This window comes from Lissotriton helveticus, chromosome 8 (assembly GCF_964261635.1).
Source record: "Lissotriton helveticus chromosome 8, aLisHel1.1, whole genome shotgun sequence".
In the NCBI taxonomy this organism is placed as follows: Eukaryota; Metazoa; Chordata; class Amphibia; order Caudata; family Salamandridae; genus Lissotriton; species Lissotriton helveticus.
The window spans coordinates 223677517-223695750 of NC_136069.1; the positions used below are offsets into that span (position 1 = coordinate 223677517).

Genomic DNA, 18234 nt, shown 5'->3' on the forward strand with positions numbered 1-18234 from the left:
TTTTCTGAGATGCGCGCAATCGCTATGTGACCGGTAAGCGACTCCAGCTCCCGCGCATTCGTGACACATGTGCATTACTGTACGCAACGCTCGCGCGCTTCCGCGTGACGTCAATTTACTTGTTCGACACCGTGGTTGCGCCACTCCCACAAAAAATGTTTGTTTAAAATTATATATATATATATGTCTTATACATATACATATTAGGGCAAGACATTATCTAAGCTATTCATAAAAATAATATTTTTTCACTTGTAATAAACTTATATTACTTTTAAATGCAATTTCGCGAAGTCGCGTTGGGTGCGTGCTGCCTGTGCGCGGGGTGTGCGGACCCCATGTGACCTGGAAAAAAAAAGATTTGATTGGTTCATAAAATTTCCCATTCTAACTATTGAATGACCCCACCCATTTCCATCATTCTTCTTTAAGCTTCTTTGGAGCATCTTACTGAAGGTACCTGGTGGGCTAGTTGGCCCCCAGGGACCCTCAGGATTGAAGAGGTATTAATTTCTCAACTTAAAACGCGCCACAGGGCGTGTTTGCACACGTCACCTCAGGCCCCGCCGCCTCCCTTCACTACTGTGCAAACGCGCCCGTGGCACGTTTTGAGTTGGGGGATTAACTACCCTTGAATCCTTAGGGTCCCTGGGGCGCAACTAGCCCACCAGCTACCTCCATTAAGCGCAACAGAGCTGAGTTGCAGAGAGGTGTAAAAAGGGGCGTGGCCTCAGAACACCTCTCTGCAACGCAGCCCCCTGGCACATACTGGAGGTTCCTGGTGGGCTAGTTGGCCCCCAGGGACCCCCAGTATTCAAGGGAAATTCGTTCCCCATCTGCAAACGCGCCTGTTTACCACCACCCCCTAGGCTTTATAAAAATGTGTGGGGGCTCACAGCCCCCCCAGCCCCTAACACCGCCACCCCCTGGGGCTTTATGACAATATATGATGGGGGCTCACGGCCCCCCGCAGCCCCAGTGACCGCCACCCCATGGCACTTGTACTTTAAAAAAAAAAAACCTGTGTGGGGGGGCTCGAGCCCCCCCCACACTCCCCGGGGACCGCCACCTCCCTGGGGCTCTAAATATTATAATTGGGGGTTCTGTGACGGACCCCCCCAGCCCCAGGACACCACCTCCCCAGGGCTTTTGAAATGTGGGAGGGGGGCTGCGCCTCCCCCCTCCTGGAGCCCTGTCATGGCCCTGGGGACTGCCACCCCCCGGATCCTGCAGTGTCCCGTGGTGCCCACCCCCGGGACATGTTAGTTTGATATGGCAGGGCAGGAGCCTTAAAAATATTAGAGGGGCGGCCCTGGGGCATGGGGTCCCCAGAGCCAATAAATTAGAAAAGGAAGGGGGGTTACACAGCCCCCCTTCTTTAAAAAATAAATAAATAATAAAAGACCGGCATCACGCTGGAGGCCATGCCCCCTCCTTTCAGCACTCTACAAACGTGCCCACTGGGGCATTTGCAGATGGGGAACGAATTCAACTTGAATACTGGGGTCCCTGGGGGCCAACTAGTCCACCAGGAACCTCCAATATGAACCAGGGGGCGCCGTTGCAGAGAGGTGTTATGAGGCCACGCCTGTTTTTACACCTCTCGGCAACGCAGCTCTGTGGCTCTTAGTAGAGGTAGCTGATGGGCTAGTTGCACCCCAGGGACCCTCAGGATTCGAGGGGAGTTAGTCCCCCAACTTAAAACGCGCCACGGGGCGCGTTTGCACAGTGGTGAAGGGAGGGGACAGGGCCAGAGGTGACATGTGCAAACACACTCTGTGGTGCGTTTTAAGTTGAGTAATTAATTCCTCTTCAATCCGTAGGGTCCCTGGGGGCCAACTAGCCCACCAGGTACCTCCAGTAAGCACCACGGAGCTGTGTTGCAGAGTGTTGTAAAAAGGGGTGTGGCCTCTGAACAACTCTCTGCAACGCAGCTTTCTGGTGCATACTGGAGGTACCTGGTAGGCTAGTTGGACCCCAGGGACCCTCAGTATTCAAGAGGACTAAATCCCCCAACTTAAAACGTGTCACAGGGCGGGTTTTAAGAGGTAGTTTTAATCCCCCTGCCCTATTATATACTAGAGACTTACAGAGGAGGTCATGCTAATTACAGGGGTACCCCAACGCATACTGTTACCTAGTGTATGTAGGTGTTTTAACTGTATTCTAAGTGTCTTTTAGCATAGCACTGGCTCTAGGACTGGTTAGTCAGAGTCAGTTACCAGCAGTACCCATCTGAAAAAGTTGAGGGTACAGGATGATTTTGCAACAAGGCCTCTTTCTGCTCCTCTGTTTGTTCTTTCTGCACGTCTTCCTTCTTCCTGCACTTTTCTTCGTCTTTGAGGACTACTGTTGCTTCTTTCTGCATTTATTTTGCTTCTTTCTGTGTGTTTTTAGGTCGGGGACCGTAGGCGCAGTCAGAGATTTATTGATTCTTAGTACGGGACTTGAACTCACCCCTCTTCTCCATTGGCTGGCCTCGTAAATGCTGGCCAGCCATTGGAGGAGAGGGGCGTCACTCTGATCAAGCCCCGTCTTTTTGCGATTCGGGGCGTGTTTTTTGCCTCCTTTCTACCCGTGACGTCATCCGTCACTCAGAAAAAAACACGCCCCCGAATCGCAAACATTTCAGATCTTTGCGGCAGCCATTTCAGGCCGCCCGCCGCCGGAAGAAGTCGTCCTCAGGTGAGTGCTTGTTAAGACGTGTGTCCTGGTTACCGTCCTCAGGTGAGTGCTTGTTAGGATGTGTGTTACTTTCTAACAATTTAAAAATAACACATACGTCACCTGCCTCCATTTTAAAACAACTGTGGGTCACAGCTCCTAACTGTCCGATAGAAGCTGGGAAAGCAGAGAAAGTATAGAGTATGTGCATTTGCTAGGAAGACATTTCACTCCTGCTGTGCCAGTAGACACATGGGTGGAGACCCGAGTTCTCGTGGGATGCATCAGCAGTCTCCGGTGCTGTGTCCGTGGGCCAAGTTCACCCTGTGTTGCTGGCGGGTGCTCTCCTTGTGCTGGGTTGCAATGGTTGTCTGGTTGGTATCGCGGAGGAGTCACGGAACTGAGCGCTCAGACAAAGAGCATTGAAATGTCACACGCAATGCGTCATGAGCTCGTGGGGCATTCTGAGTCAGGGTTTGCGGAGTTTTGTGACCCCAGATGAAACCGCCGGTCGAGTCCCGCGCCTGGATTACTTCCGCCCTTCATCTCCGAGCGACAAACCTGGAAACCCCTGACCTATATTTCACTTCTCAAGGCTGAGCTAGGCACACCTCCCCGGGCTATAGGGCATACTGTCAGTTCACAGACTTTCACACAGAGCTTTGTTTCCTTAAATTCAAAAGACAGTATGCTTCAGCAGTCTATTTGTATTTTTACATGGAACACATCTGCTACTGTGCATAGGTTTCGTATACTGGTCTGACATTGCACTACTGTCCTCCTGAACGGCAGCATCCTTCCGTTCCAGTAAAGAAGGTCCACTCCTTAAACACCTAGAAGACACCTCAAAGGTTCTTCTGCAGCAGTATACTATGACCGTGCCCTGCAGCTCCCCATTATTATACCATAGACGACACTTACACTGCCCAGCTCTGCCAATGCATGCTGGTGTCCAGTAACTTGGTAGTAGAGTACTGAGGGGCCTTACACAGCTCGGACACAGTGCCGGTATCGTAGCCGACAGTATCCTGCTGTTTTACACAACTCAGTCAATGCACTATTTATTAATCACAGTCTACAGTACCGTGCTGTCACAGCACAGAAGTCTTAACATAAAAGTAAAATTGCACTGCAGATCCGGGCATCCTAAGAACTCTTCGGTGTATTTTGGTCCTGACGAGTGTCTCCTCTTGGAGGTGTGGCGCAGTCCTGCTGCTACTAACACACAGGTCTAACATTATTCTGCATATCTGGCCTACTGCACCATGGGAGTTCTGGGAGCATTCACTACATGCAGGCATGTATATCACTACAGTTCCCTACGGGAGCCTCGATGTGCAGGAAAACATTCTTAGCTTAGTGAAAACCAGCCACTGACTTTAGCCATGCTCTCCGCACTGACCAGCACTCCCAGCTTTACCACTGCACCTCATGCCCAACTTTCATCATGTTTTAATCCCTTACTGGGGACTAATTTTAGATTCAGATCTAGCTGTAAAGTTACCATAGGGGGAGGGCTGCTGTGCAGGCACACATCAACTTACACCTGAGCCTGCTGAGAGTGAGACCCGAGCACCTGTGTTCCCCTTTATTTATCCCCTTGGCCACTCCCAGCCATCGGGTGTGTGCTACATGTGTCCTCATGGACTTTGGGCCCAGGTGGTTCCCTACATCCCTCTGAATTTTAGTTAAGTCCCTACAAGCTCAAGTGCAAAGCCCTGCAGGAAGAGAACCGCGACCTGCGCAAGGCCAGCGTCACCATCGTGAGTACAGGGGGCCGGGGTCGGCGTCACCGTTATGAGTCCGTGCTTGCGGTGGCGGTGTGTGCTTGTGTCTTCCCTCTTGGTGTCTCTGGTGTTTTCTGTGCCTCTGTTCCCTGCTTGTCATCCCGGTTTTTCTGTGCCTGTGTGTGTGTGGCTCTGTCTGTGTGTGTGTGTGTGTGTGTGTGTGTGTCTCTGTCTGTGCGTGTGCGTGGCTCTGTCTGTGTGTGTTTGCGTGGCTCTGTGTGTGTGTTTGCATGGCTCTGTGTGTGTGTGGCTCTGTCTGTGTGGCTCTGTCTGTGTGTGTGTGTGGCTCTGTCTGTGTGTGTGTGTGGCTCTGTCTGTGTGTGTGGCTCTGTCTGTGTGTGTGGCTCTGTCTGTGTGTGTGGCTCTGTCTGTGTGTGTGGCTCGGTCTGTGTGTGTAGCTCTGTGTGTGTAGCTCTGTCTGTGTAGCTCTGTCTGTGTAGCTGTGTCTGAGTGTGTAGCTCTGTCTCTGTGTGTAGCTGTCTGTGTGTGGCTCTGTGTGTGTGGCTGGGTCTGTCTGTGTGTGTGTGTGTGTGTGTGTGTGTGTGGCTCTGTGTGTGTGTGTATGTGTGTAGCTCTGTGTGTGTGTGGTTCTGTGTGTGTGTGTGGCTCTGTGTATGTGTGTGTGTTGCTCTGTGCGAGTATGTGTGTGGCTCTGTGTTTGTGTGTGTGTGTGCCTCTGTGTGTGTCTGTGTGGCTCTGTGTAGATAGCTTTTTTTGTAGGTGGCTCTATGTGTGGGTGGCTCTGTCTGTGTGAGGGTGGCTCTGTGTAGGTGCCTCTGTGTGTGTGGGTGGCTCTATGTAAATGACTGTGTGGGTGGCTCTCTATATATGTGTGTGTGTGGCTCTGTGTGGGTGTAAATGCAATAGGTCATGCATATGCGAGCGATTAAGCTATTGGCATTGTAAATGAGAATGCCATTTATTTAACGATTAAGCAATTGGCACTGTGAATGACAATGCTATTTATTTATGATTTACAAAAAAAAAAAAGTCATAAGCAATACCAATAGCTCTACCTTTAATAATGCCGAGACCATTGCATTGTAAATGCTTGTTTCTTCTTTCTTCACGTCGCACCTCTGTAGGCATTGGTAGAAATTAGCATTTAAAAAACCTTAGAAATTCACTGAAAAAACCATAGGTTTCAGGCACGTTATAGTTAAAAATTAGCATTTAAAAAAGTTTTGAAATTCACTGATGAAATCATAGGTTTCAGGCACGTTACAGGTAGGAATTAGCATTTAAAAAAACCTTTGAAATTCACTGAAAAAAACATAGTTTTCAGGGGCGTTCTAGTTAGTTGGACATTTCACTCGTACAAAACCATTGAAATTCCCCCGTTATAGTTAGTTCAGCTAACTATAACTCGCACGCCCACAATGCACTGCTGATGACGTCACATATTACATCACTCATGACATGGTCAGTGACATCACTCATGACATCAAGACACAGGTACGGACCACAACGTGTTATTCAGGTTTCAAAGTGCCGTTTTATTGCACCCAATTCAGCAGCATATTAAGATGACCAGTGCCCAGCATTACGCGTTTCGTCAGTGAAACAGTGACTTGATCACATGACATGCTCGGGCCAATCCTCATTAAATAAAAGTGCAATAGGTGAAAAAAATCGTCGGGGTAAACATTGCCCGCTTTTTTCCAAACACTGTTACCAAAGAAGGGTATGGCTCTAATCAGTAAGGCTGAGCCCTTTAACGAGAACAACAAGAAGAAAATGCCAATACTGATACCTAATTCAATTTCTTAGTATCCCCAAAATGCATCGACAACAAAACAATGCACCAAAATGCGCCTTAATCGCTATTTATTTCACAAATTTTAGAGTATAATTTACAGAAAAAGTTTGTAATTATTTTTATACAACGAATTCAATATACACAGTGGGAAAAGGACACACAAAATGGTGAAAGGAATTCACAACATACAATCATTCACACACACTTGTCCATTTATACCTCATACCAGACACATTCAACCTAAAAAGTGCTAAAACAAGCAAAAAAAAACCAATATATCACTTGATTAGCACAAGAAGCTGCCGAAAAACGTTCTCATGACACTTATTGCTTTTACTAATGAACACCCTATCCAACTCAGTTCAATATGTACATTTATTCACAATAAATTATACTGGTTGGGTGTTTCAAACTATTTTATAGCAAAAAAACGGTGGCAAAAACGACGGTCTACGCGTTTCGAATCCCTTTCATTCCATGGGATTCTCCTCAGGACCAACAGTAATCTGTGGAAGAAAAAGACAACATGTCTCACCATATGTTCACCCGATAACTATCAGCGCTCAACTCCTAGGTTAAAGCTCTCGCTTACCAATATATTGGAGTGTTTCTCCGTAAAAGGATGGTTCCAAATCCAGAAGTGTTAAATAACCACTCTGTCAAATTGACGCACCAAACGGGAAGGAAGGAAGCGAAAAGTGAAAAAGAACCATAAGTGTCTAATGTGCCCGCAAAATTGTGCTTTACTTTACCACCACTATCACAAGAGGCTTACCTTTAGTAAATACAAAATGATCTCAAAACATTCGTTTTTTGACCCACTGTTGATGGAGATAGAGGGCAGTGGCCTAGTCAAAACAAAAGTAAACCCACACTAAGCCGTATACCAATAACAATTATTGCAAAACCAGGAGGAAAAAACACGCAATCATACCTCCTGCCATGGCGTGACTCGGGGAGGCTTTCTATCTGCTGTCCGATTTGTAAATGCCCATTCGTGCGTCTTCCTAATAAGATATAATGACACACCCAATCAGTCAATTTGAGGGCAAAGTCTCAAGAGTGGGACTTTAAAGACAATCGCACCATACGTGGCAACTTCTTCTTCTTACCGGAATAAATCCTGTGCGAACACGAGAAATGCTGCAACACTGTATTGTTCAAACGCGAGCCTTGTTGACCGGAAAAGGTTTCAACAGGAAGTGCCCTTCAAACATGGGAAATTTAGTGTTTTTGTAAACTGTGCGCGCATGCAGGGGAGGATATATATATATATATATATATATATATATATATATATATATATATATATATATATATATATATCTATATCTGCGGAGGATGCACCACCTGGCAGAACTTACCGTAACAGGACTGTTGGCGGGGATCGCTCTGCCTGAATACAGCGCTGGTGTTTTCAGGATTGTGGACTGTCCCTCACTGAATTATAATGCATTAAAAGATCAAAGAAGAACCACCACACTCCAGGAGAATAGATTCAAATCATTCCACTTTAATTTGGATGTGTGCAAATTTCACCACCAAAGCGTTTAAACCCCCACAGGTCTTGCTCACAGTATGTTGACTCTTCACTTTGTTCTGCACCAAAATATGCAGCCTGCAATGGCTGTGTGTATCAGGGTACAGGTCCCCTAAGGGTGGCTCAATATGTGCTGCAGCCCTTAAAGGCCTTCGCTGGTCACAGGTTGCTTTGTACCCATGGAACCTTTAACAAGTGACATACATGTGGGCAAAGAGTTGCCAAATGAGTGCAACAGTACAATTTTAGGGGATGTATGACATTACAACACATGCCTTTACAACGCAAGTATTACAACGCAGTCCATTACAACGCATAGTGCTTTGGGGTGCTGGATAGTGAATAGTTTAATTTACGATTCCAACTCCAGTCCCCGTGGACACGAGGGAAGGTTATTGGATAGTAAATTAACCTATTCCCTATCCTATAGCGCCCCCCAGAGCAATGCGTTGTAATAGTTTGCGTTGTAATGGTTGCGTTGTAAAGGCTCTGCGATGTAAAAGTTGCGTTGTAAAGGTTGTTTACCAATTTTAGGGAAAGAACATAGGCCCTGGGTACTAGGTTGGCAGGAACCCATGACACACCAAGTCAAAAGAGCATCCACATCAAGAAAAAAGTCTGAGGCAACCATGCAAAAAGGGGCACTTTCCTACATGCGTGTTTCTCACAGAATAGGTTTCATTATTCAGATGTAAGCTATTTTCCAGTCTTCAACATTTTCTTGAAACAATGGCTAAATATTGATGAACCTTTGCTTCCTAGATTGCCTTTTTATTCAACAATTGGTTCTGCTGTTCGTATTTTTTAGAAGCATAGACTATGTGTGGAACACTTGTAACATTTATACGTTTTCTGCATTGCAGAGTCTTCTCCCCGCACTGCGGATCCGTGCAGTGCTTCATTTGCCCAAGGTTTGACAAGCAGCCCAATGAGCCTTCCAGTTTCTGTACCTTTACATCCTCCTCGAAGGCACGAATTAATATCTGCAAACCAAGAGTCCCAGCCTCCTGCACAAAAGCACCGAAGTCAAATTCAGCAGATAATTGACAAATACACAAAGGATTTGGAGGAGTCATTTGAAAGAAACATTCCTTTCCATGGTAAGATGCAGTGTGGTTTTAAAGAGAATTATGGTTGGTCTTTTACGAATGGAGCATGACTTAATCATGACTACTTTGACAAACAATGGGAAGAAGTTAATCTCTTGTTTTAGTCACTCTTCACTTCCAGTGGGAATGAGGGGGGAGGAGGAACACCAAGAAAAATTACCCTCAGAGCAATTTCATATTAATTACTTTCTCACCCTCCTTCACAGCACCCACTGATTTATCCCATTAAGCAGCATATGATGTCCTGCACCTTCCATGTTGAAAAAACATAGCAACTTTGGTGTTTCAGTTTGTGATGCGCATATGTGATGCGCATATATATATATATATATATATATATATATATATATATATATATATATATATAAAATATAGTAGGAGCTCTGTTTTGCTGAGTGATTCTGATACTAATTGGGGCTCCCAAAGTATTTTAAATGACAGTGTTACTCTACAGGAACTAGTAACCAAACTACAAGTCAAACAGGCACTGTCTAGCCCTTAGGGATTTTATATTTTTGTTGGTGTAAACATTTTTTAAAGAACATTTATACATGATCGAATTTAAAGCTCAGTTCCCAAATATTATATAAGCTTAGTACTTGCACTATGTATAGCCCCATTTCACTAACAACTTTTATTGTGGGACCATCAATGTATATTTATCATGACTCTTCAGTACCACCCCACATCAACCACCCCACATCAACCACCCCATACTAACCTATGTTTACCATACACACCCCTGAGAACCGTAGTAGATTCTGTACTTATCCTCTCAACTCCACCCAACAGCATTGGCCTCCTTGGCATCTCATTTCACACAAAAATATATCCCCACACATTACACTACTACTGGCAATCAAGAAACATAAGCCTGACTGGCCACACTACGTCCTTTATTTTCATGAGGATTTATCATTCGGAGACTGTCAAAGCTCAGTAAATGTTGTCCTTTGTCCATTTAAATAATGAGAAATCTCAATCTCAAGGACCAGTCCAAATCATGTACTACTTCTAATTAAAATTGCTTCAGTATATTTCCATGCTGCATCTACTAAAAGCGTTTCTGCCAGCTAAAAGTATCTTGCTCGATTCTAACCTTTGCTTAACAGAGCTACGGGATTACTACTGCTCTCGATTAGACTAAGGACCTCTTTTCAGAATATCTGCTATGTCGAACATGCCCACCATGTATGTGAGTTGTTTCAGGTTCTGCCCCCACTTCTAACAAATCCCCAATGACATGAGTATATAGCTAGTAATTTTTGTAATTTTAAGTACCACTTGTTCTTTGTTATATACTCAGTCCTGAATTTTCACTCGAAGGAATCCTCCACACTTTGTTTAATTGCTTGCTTAGAGCATAATGTGTGTGCATCATATACCCTGGAGCGGTTCATAAATCCTCGATATCACCCTTTTTTAGAAAGTACTCTTCCTTGCAAACTTTGCTCAGTCTCAAAGAAGGAATATCTAAACAGACCGGCTTCTTCTGGTAAGATCCTGACCCGCTTTGACTTTTGCTCACTCCACACGTCAAATTTCCATAGCCATTGAAGAAGCCTTACTGACAAAGGGAAAACAGTAGACACGTCTACTCAGTCCGTCACCACTCAGAGGAGAATTCAGCCAGTCAATCTTTCCTGTTCCTGCCGGCTGTCTGCATTGAGAGTGGTTGGAGTAGTTTTTAAATGTGAATCCAACTGTGACTGGTGACTCTTCTTAAGTGAGTCAAGTAGAATTTCACACACATTCACCTCCTATTTATCCCACTGAGACACATTTCCTGGCTCAGCTAAGCAACTGATGGCAAAATGTTGTGTGTGCTTCAGCAATCCAAAATGTTAGATTTGAACCATTCTGAAATTCATCGCGTTCTGTATCCTAGCACCTCCCAATTTCATTTCATCCCTAGAATATCAAAAACTAAATTCCATCCACCCCCACCTGGACACATCTGATCCAATTTCCTAATGGTGAAAAGTGTCACTACATCTGAAGTACCCCTTCCTTAAAAGAAGGCTGTGTTTATGAGTCCCCGTGGCCAAGGACATGTGACTGCAAACATTCAGGAAATGCTTCAAAGAACTGCAGGAAGTTATCTCCATTCCTGAAGAAGTATTTGATGCCAGTCACCAGTGAGCCCAGGGTCTTGAATGCAGAAAAGGATGTGAAGGCTACCAGTGCACACTGCTTACTTAAAATAGTAAAAAGACAATTATAAGTCACCTTTATGGTGCATAAAAAAAAATAAAGTGCGACTACTGATTTTTTTAATAAGCTGTAGATAACTGGGCTTTTTTGCAATCACCCCCCACTTATTGCCCCCTTTTTTAGCAACTAGATCCTGATTTTCAACTCCGACAGTGCACTGGGAGTCTGCTAACCAGAGCTCAGTACCAGTGCTCCTTCCCTAAAACAAGGTAAAGTCTAATTGTGCTACAATTAGCTAAGAACTTTAGTAGCATGTAAGTCCTTACTAAATGGTACCCCGGGTATCTAGGGCAAGAGTACTAAAGAGGGTCCCCAAGCGCCAAAGCATAGCTTATGCCACTCTAAGGGACCCACATATAAATTCCACACAGACTGCCAGTGCAGGCGGCATGACATGGTGCAAACCATGAGTGAAAACACCACATGACACTCCTGTATGTCATACCAAAGTCACTGCATCTACTATATGGAGGTTACCTCTAGAGCAGGCCTGTGAGCCCTACGGCAGTGTGCATTATATTTTATGTGCGGATATATCTGCATGAACAGATATGCCCCTGTGATGTCTAGTCCTATTGCTAGATATTGCAAATGAGCAGGAAAGCCATCTTAAGGTATGTACTGGGCACTGGTCAAAACAAGTTCCCCAGCTACATAATGTCTTCACTGAAACATATGGATTTGGTATCAAACACCTTGTATTAAAAAATCCACACTGACTTCAGTGATGGATTTATTAATATATGCACCCAGAGGGTAACTAAGAGGTACCACCTGAAACCTACCAGCCCTCTAGTGTGCTAGTTCACCGGTTCAGTCCAGCCTGCAGCCACAGACGAGTTTCTGTCCCCCTTTGCTCTCAGGAGGTCCGAAACAAAGCCTGCTTGGGAAAGGGTGTTCACACCCCCCCCACAAGATAACCTGTGATTAGCATTCCCCAGAAGACGCACTTCAAAGAAACTAACGTCTTTGAAATGCAAATCTGGCTCCCCTCACAGGAGAGGAAGCCCACCCACTTTGTCCAGAGCCCTCTGGCACCTGGACAAGTGGGAAAATGACCTAGGCAGGTAGGCATGCCACCCCCAGGCTAGTACCACCCCTAAGGTGGCCAAACCTGATGGCTGTACGACTTTCAGAAGTGGTCATCTTGGTATTGTCCCACTTAGGAATTCTGGGACAGGGTTTTGCCCACTTCCCACAGGAGGTGGTCATATAGGGGGTGGTAGTGACCCCAGGAGTAAGTAGCCCATTGGCCACTATGCTTCACTCCCCTTAACTCACCTAAATTGAGTATTTAGGGGACCCCTTGATACCAGGATTTCGGATTTTCATTGGACCCAAATGAAGGAGTGAATGAGGAAGACTGCTGGCCTGAGAACTGAGGAGCACGACTGACTTGGCGCCAACCCTGCCAGACTGCCTCCTGCACCTGATCCTCGTGGAGCATCTGACTCGTCCTACCGCTGTGCAGACCTCAAGAAACCCGGAGTGCTGACAGTGCTTCACAAATCAACAAGTAAACTCCATTGGAGTAGAGAAGCTACTCCCCTAACCAAAGATGCAAGGTGCGGTTCCCCGAGTTGCCGCTCTCTGGCGAGCCTCATGCCGCGGCTCCCCAGGAAGAGGACCCTGTGCTCCTGAAGGTCCCATATGAGCTCTTGCCCACGTAGGAGGACACCAAAACCAACCAGAGCAGCACAGGACCAATACACCTGTACAGGACCTCTTGCAGCAGCCAAGGCTTGTTTTGTCCAGTTTGAATACCAACACCGAGGCGGACTGACCTGCACATCTAGGGACTTCAGGGACGGTGAGACCCACATCATGTGTGGCCCATTAACCTGTTTGCCCCTCCTGCAGTAAACAAACACTAAGAAGTGAGTCTGTGACCACCGACACCTCAAAGCACCTATGCACCTGCGCTCCTGAGCCAGAGTCCAAGGGAGGTGACGGTGCCTATGGGGTCCTCAGACCCACAAGAGCCAAACCCAAGCTTGGGTTTGCCCAGGCTGGACTTCCAGTTGCTGCCTGCAGCTTCTTTCTGCAGGCCACCTCCCACCGCAGGAAACTCCTGCCCTAGACTCCAAAAGACACCACTGCACCTAAGCCCCACAGCCCTAGGAGAAGTGGACCAAAGTTGTCCCTGCATTCCCAAGGATCTCAAGGGTCAAGTATGTGTTCCCCTGGACTGGTCCCCCAGTCCAAGCTTGCAGCCTCTTCACTGACAGACTGTTCTCCCATTAAAGTGAATGGAACACCCGACACCATGACACACTTCTCCACCCGGATGCCCGGGTGCCTTCCGAGGTGACCTGTTGGTGTGGCCTTGGGCCTTGCCCTATACTCACCTTACCTCCAGATGAACAGTCCTGTAAGTAGTTAAGTGCCCAAATGCAATACATAATTTTCCTTAGGATAACCTTGTTGATCCAGAAAATGCACTGCTTCCATTTTTGAAAACTGTAAAAATTAATAACTCGAAAAGTACTTGCCCGATTCCGATGATCTTGGTATCTAAATTTGTTTACAAGTATGTGTTATTTTTATAAGTTGGTGTTGGATTTCTTTGAGTTTGTTCTGACTTACTGCCTTTGTGTTTGTAATAAATGCTTCGCACTACCCTCTGATATGCCTATCTACTTCCACACACTACCACAAAAGAGAGCATTTGGGGTGTCATTTGTGCCTCTGTAATTCCTCTGGGGTTTGCTCAGACTATTTACACAGTGTACCTACTTTTTAGTTCACTATATAAAGAGCCAGCTTCCTACATAAGCCTTAATCTCTTTAATGACGCACAAATTACATTTCCATCAATTTAATAACTGATGATAATAAAAGTAGTGTTTAAGCTGAGAATTACACTTTCTTTTAAAGGCTGCTGCTATATACTCAAATATGGCTCGAAGACCAGGTTAGGTTTTTGGTTGTAGCATACAGGGATATACGCTGAGCAGATGTACATAGCTTAAATTCACAATTTGTTTGCTTCCTAAGTAGTATATATGTAGGAAAGTGCCCCTTTTTGTCATGGTCACGTTCACTTTTTGCCATTGGTACTGATGTTTTTTGATTGATGTGCCCTGGGTCCCTGCTAACCAGACCCCAGTGCCAGTACTCTTTTCCTAAAGACAAGGTAAAATGATCTAATTGTGCTACAGTTGGCACACACTTTAGCACCCCTGTAAGTCCCTAGTAAATGGTATGCCTGTTAGCTAGGGCAAGGGTACTAAATAGGGTCCCTAAGGGCTTCAGCAATTATTATACCACCCTAAGGCACCCCCATACAAAATTGCATGCAGGCTGCCATTGCAAGCTATGTGACATTGTGCAAACTACATGTGAAAGCACGAGATAGCACACACTCTGTGTGCCATGCCAAAGTCACTGCATATAATATATGTAAGTCACCCCTACAGCAGGCCTTATAGCCGTGAGGTAGGGCGCATCACATTACATGTAAAGCCATATTCACTTGAGCAGAGAACCCCCTGTGCTGTCTACTTTAATTGCTAGATAGTAAAAGTTAACAGGGAAGGCATCTTAAGTATATGTACTGGGCACTGGTCATTAAGAGTTTCCGATCTCCATGATGGCTTTACTGAAACCTACGTTTTTGGTTATCAAACAATTGGTCTTAAATACATTTGTACTGTTAGCACTGCTAGATTTATTATGGCATGCATCCAGAGGGCACCTTAAAGAAAACAAGCATTGGCATTGCCAATAGGTCTCGCTTGTGGGACCTTATAAGTATTTAGTTTTGCAGCACAATATCCTTGGTGTAACAAGGATATTGTGCTACAAAACTAAATACTTATAAGGTCCCACAAGCGAGACCTATTGGCTATGCCAATGCTTGTTTTTATTTGCCTCCCCAAGAACTGGATTCTGTGTTATTACTTATTGGTCATAATCAATTAGGGAAGTTTTTAGCTGTGGCAGCCTTACATAAATACACTGGCAAAGTTCAGCTCCTATGATTTTTGACAATTAAATTGTTCTGTCACTCCGGGAGCCTCATTAATCTCAACTTGTCACCCTTGTTTATGCAGGTTATAATAGGCTGTGTGTGTGAGTGAAACGAGATGCTAAAAGCCCTCGGCTCTTTAACTTTTTTGATGAAAGTAAAACTGAAATATTTTCTTGAAAGGGTGAGGTTGAGGTTTATGTCTGCGCGAATGCTTCCCTGGAAAAAAAAGGCCTTTCCCCTTAATTGCTCTGCATTTTGGCGGCGAGGTTCTCAAGCTCGCACTCCTTAATGGGATGAACATTTAAGGGAAGATGCAGGGGAAATATGAGAGCCTGGGACGAACAGGAGAGAAATCAGCTAAGAACAAAGCACGCCGAGGCCAAGCATCGAGCAGCGCGCCGAGCAAAGCCAGCCCTAGTGCTTGAGAAGCGCGCGCCCCACGTTGGCGCTCGGCTTTTGTGTATTTAAAGTACAAACTCTTGCTCTGAACAAAACGGAACCGCTGCTTACGATTCAGAAGACATGATAAAAAATGCTTCGGTGGTTAACACAATCAGAATGTGTAGTAGCAGCCAGAGAGTGAGGTAACGCAGTCGCTAATCAAAAGGCTGAAGAGGTAATGCGGTTGCAAAACAAACGCACCTTGCCACGGTAAAGAATCACCTCAGGAATTTTTGGTAGTTGACTGCGTCCTGAGAGTAGTAACCCAACTTGGTTAGCCTTTTACCAGGCGTGTGCGAGCGCAAGCATGAGCAGCTCTTGAACTGCTATTTTTTATTTCCATATATTTTGTATGTGTTTACATGGCGTATCTCACCCTGGTGTGTTTAAAGCGCTTTATATAATAAAAGAAACAACGTTGTGGTTAAACTGCTTAGTTTTGTTTGTTTGATTGATGCGATGTGATCCAGTTTTCGCCTTTGCAGTTTTGTGCAGCGCTTGTGACAGAATAAATACTCCAGCTAAATAAATAAACGATAACGGTCCAACCATAAATTCACTGAGTCGTGTGATTGGTGGGATTAGGGGGACAAGGAAAGAGAGACGCTGTACGTCACATCAGCACAGTTAAGAGGTGTTTATCGGAAAGAGAACAAATGGAAGCAAATGGTGGGGGCCTGAAGGAGGAGGGGGTGCGAGGGATGAGGGAACACGGCCTGGGGGAAGCTGGCTGGGGAGGGGGAGGAGAAATGCAAGGAAGGCTGTGTGCCGGCCGGCCATCCAAGAATAATTAGGGGAGGAGAAGCCGAGAAGCCGCAGAGCGCACGCTGGGCGAAGCCCTTTGATGTGCTGTGCGGCAAATGCAATTAGGAGGGAGGGAGGCTGATGCGCGTTCGTGTTTGATCACGTGGTTCACGTGAACTTCATGAAAACGCCAGCAAAAAGCTGGTGGTTTCATGAGGATTTTGGCTACTTGAATTCTCGCTCCGCTCGATGCGCTTGCGCGCATCGATAGGTCGCGAGACCTAAACATACCAGTATCTAGTGTGCTGGCTAACTGGTATCATCCAGCCTGCCACCACAGATATGTTTCAGACCTCCTGCAGGTAAGAGCCCACGCTCTTGGAGTTCAGAACAAATGCCTTCTCCGGAGAAAGGTGTTCACACCTCCTCCAGTAGGATAGCTAGTGATTTAGCTTATCAAGACCAGGGACTTCAAAGCCCCTTTTGGCTTTGCTATGCGACCCCTGACTTCCCCCGCACCTGGGGGATTCCAGCCCTTGCCCGAGGCCCATTTGACACCAGGACAGGCTGGAAATTAGATATGCCAGTAGGCGTGTTCCACCTCCAGAGTATTCGTACCCTAAGGTGGAATCACTGAAATGCTACAGGTCTTGTCAGTCACTGACTCTTCCAAAAGCAGAACAGATTCCCCAAACACTTGGAGGTCTGCCCAGTACTTCCTCGAGCCTGCAGCATCTACCTTGGAGTGGAGGAACCACTTTCCTGCACCAGCAAGCACCGATTGCAGTTGCCCGCCCCCCAGGCCTAGCAAGGGAGCAGCAACCCAGCAAGTGGTATTCCTGCTCCAGGAGGTCAGAACCATCTCCCTGCCAAGTTTGGAGATGCTTGGACCCCCAGAAGCCGCCGTGCACCAATACCCAAGGCCAAGGTGCTAGAGCCGGTTGCAAGCACAAAGGCTTGTTTGTGTTCAGTCGGAACACCACCGCCACCAAAACGTACCTGTGCGTCGTGGGACTTCGAGAGTGGCAAGCTCCACACAGAGAGTGGCACTGCTGTGTTTCGTTTTTCTCTTCTGCAGATACACCGAGAATAGTCTTGTGAGTGTACCTATGCAATGTATGTTTCTTTCATAGGATAACATAACTGTGTTCGAGGTTCATGCCTCACATCTGACCACTGTAATTTTCTACTGTTTGTAATGTAAAATTACCTATTTTCGATAATAATTGGTGTCTAAAATTATATAAAAATGTGTTTTTTCTAAATTGGTCTTGATGTTCTTTTTGAGTGTGCCACATTTATTGACCGTGTGTGTACAACAAATGCTTAACTCTACCCTCTGGTAAACCTAAACTGCTCACCCACACTACCACAAAAGAGAGCATTTGGGATTATTAATTTAAGCCCCATAAGCCAATAAGGGTCATCTGGACTTTCTACATGGTGTACCTCATTTTGGTACACTACATAAAAAGCCAGCTTCCTACACCACTCCTGTGGGTAATTTTCTATTCTGTCTCCCACGCATGTTAAATGGGGGCTGGGATTGTTCACCTAGTCGCTTGACTGTTGCTCCTCTCCTTCTGGCAGTTTGTCCTCTTCCCCTTCCTCATGCATGAAAGGGCTGTCTAGCTGGATGCTGCCACTGTTGGTATGTGATCTGCTGTGTGGCTTGGTGAGAGCTGCCTTGTGGTTACTGCTGTTGCTGCCCCAATGTGAAAAGCGCCCTGCCGGTGGGCCTTCAGGCTGTGTTTCCTCCTATTGCCTTGACTGTTTTGTTGTCCTTTTCAGTTATTGTAAGGACTCATCGACCGCCTAGCCAAATAGGGCATCTCCTGTAAAGGGCATGTTGATTATGGAGGCTTGTACCTCTATGAGCCCTGACTGTTGGAAGCTGGCTCTGTATATACTATACCAAAGTAAGGTATTGTGTGCAGAGTCCAGTGGAACCCCAAAGGTAGGAAAAGGTAACAGTAGATAATACCTTACTCTCTATTTGTGTT

General features: G+C 45.9%; 1 protein-coding gene across 4 annotated transcripts in view; it reads left to right on the forward strand.

Moving 5' to 3' along the window:
• CEP295 (centrosomal protein 295) overlaps window positions 1–18234 on the forward strand; it is a 627693-nt gene that overhangs the window by 296418 nt on the left and 313041 nt on the right. For all 4 annotated transcript variants that reach the window (XM_078656965.1, XM_078656962.1, XM_078656963.1 and 1 more), the window contains one exon: window positions 8614–8850. In XM_078656965.1, the coding sequence (XP_078513091.1) occupies window positions 8614–8850 (237 nt within the window). The remainder of the gene's footprint in view (window positions 1–8613; window positions 8851–18234) is intronic.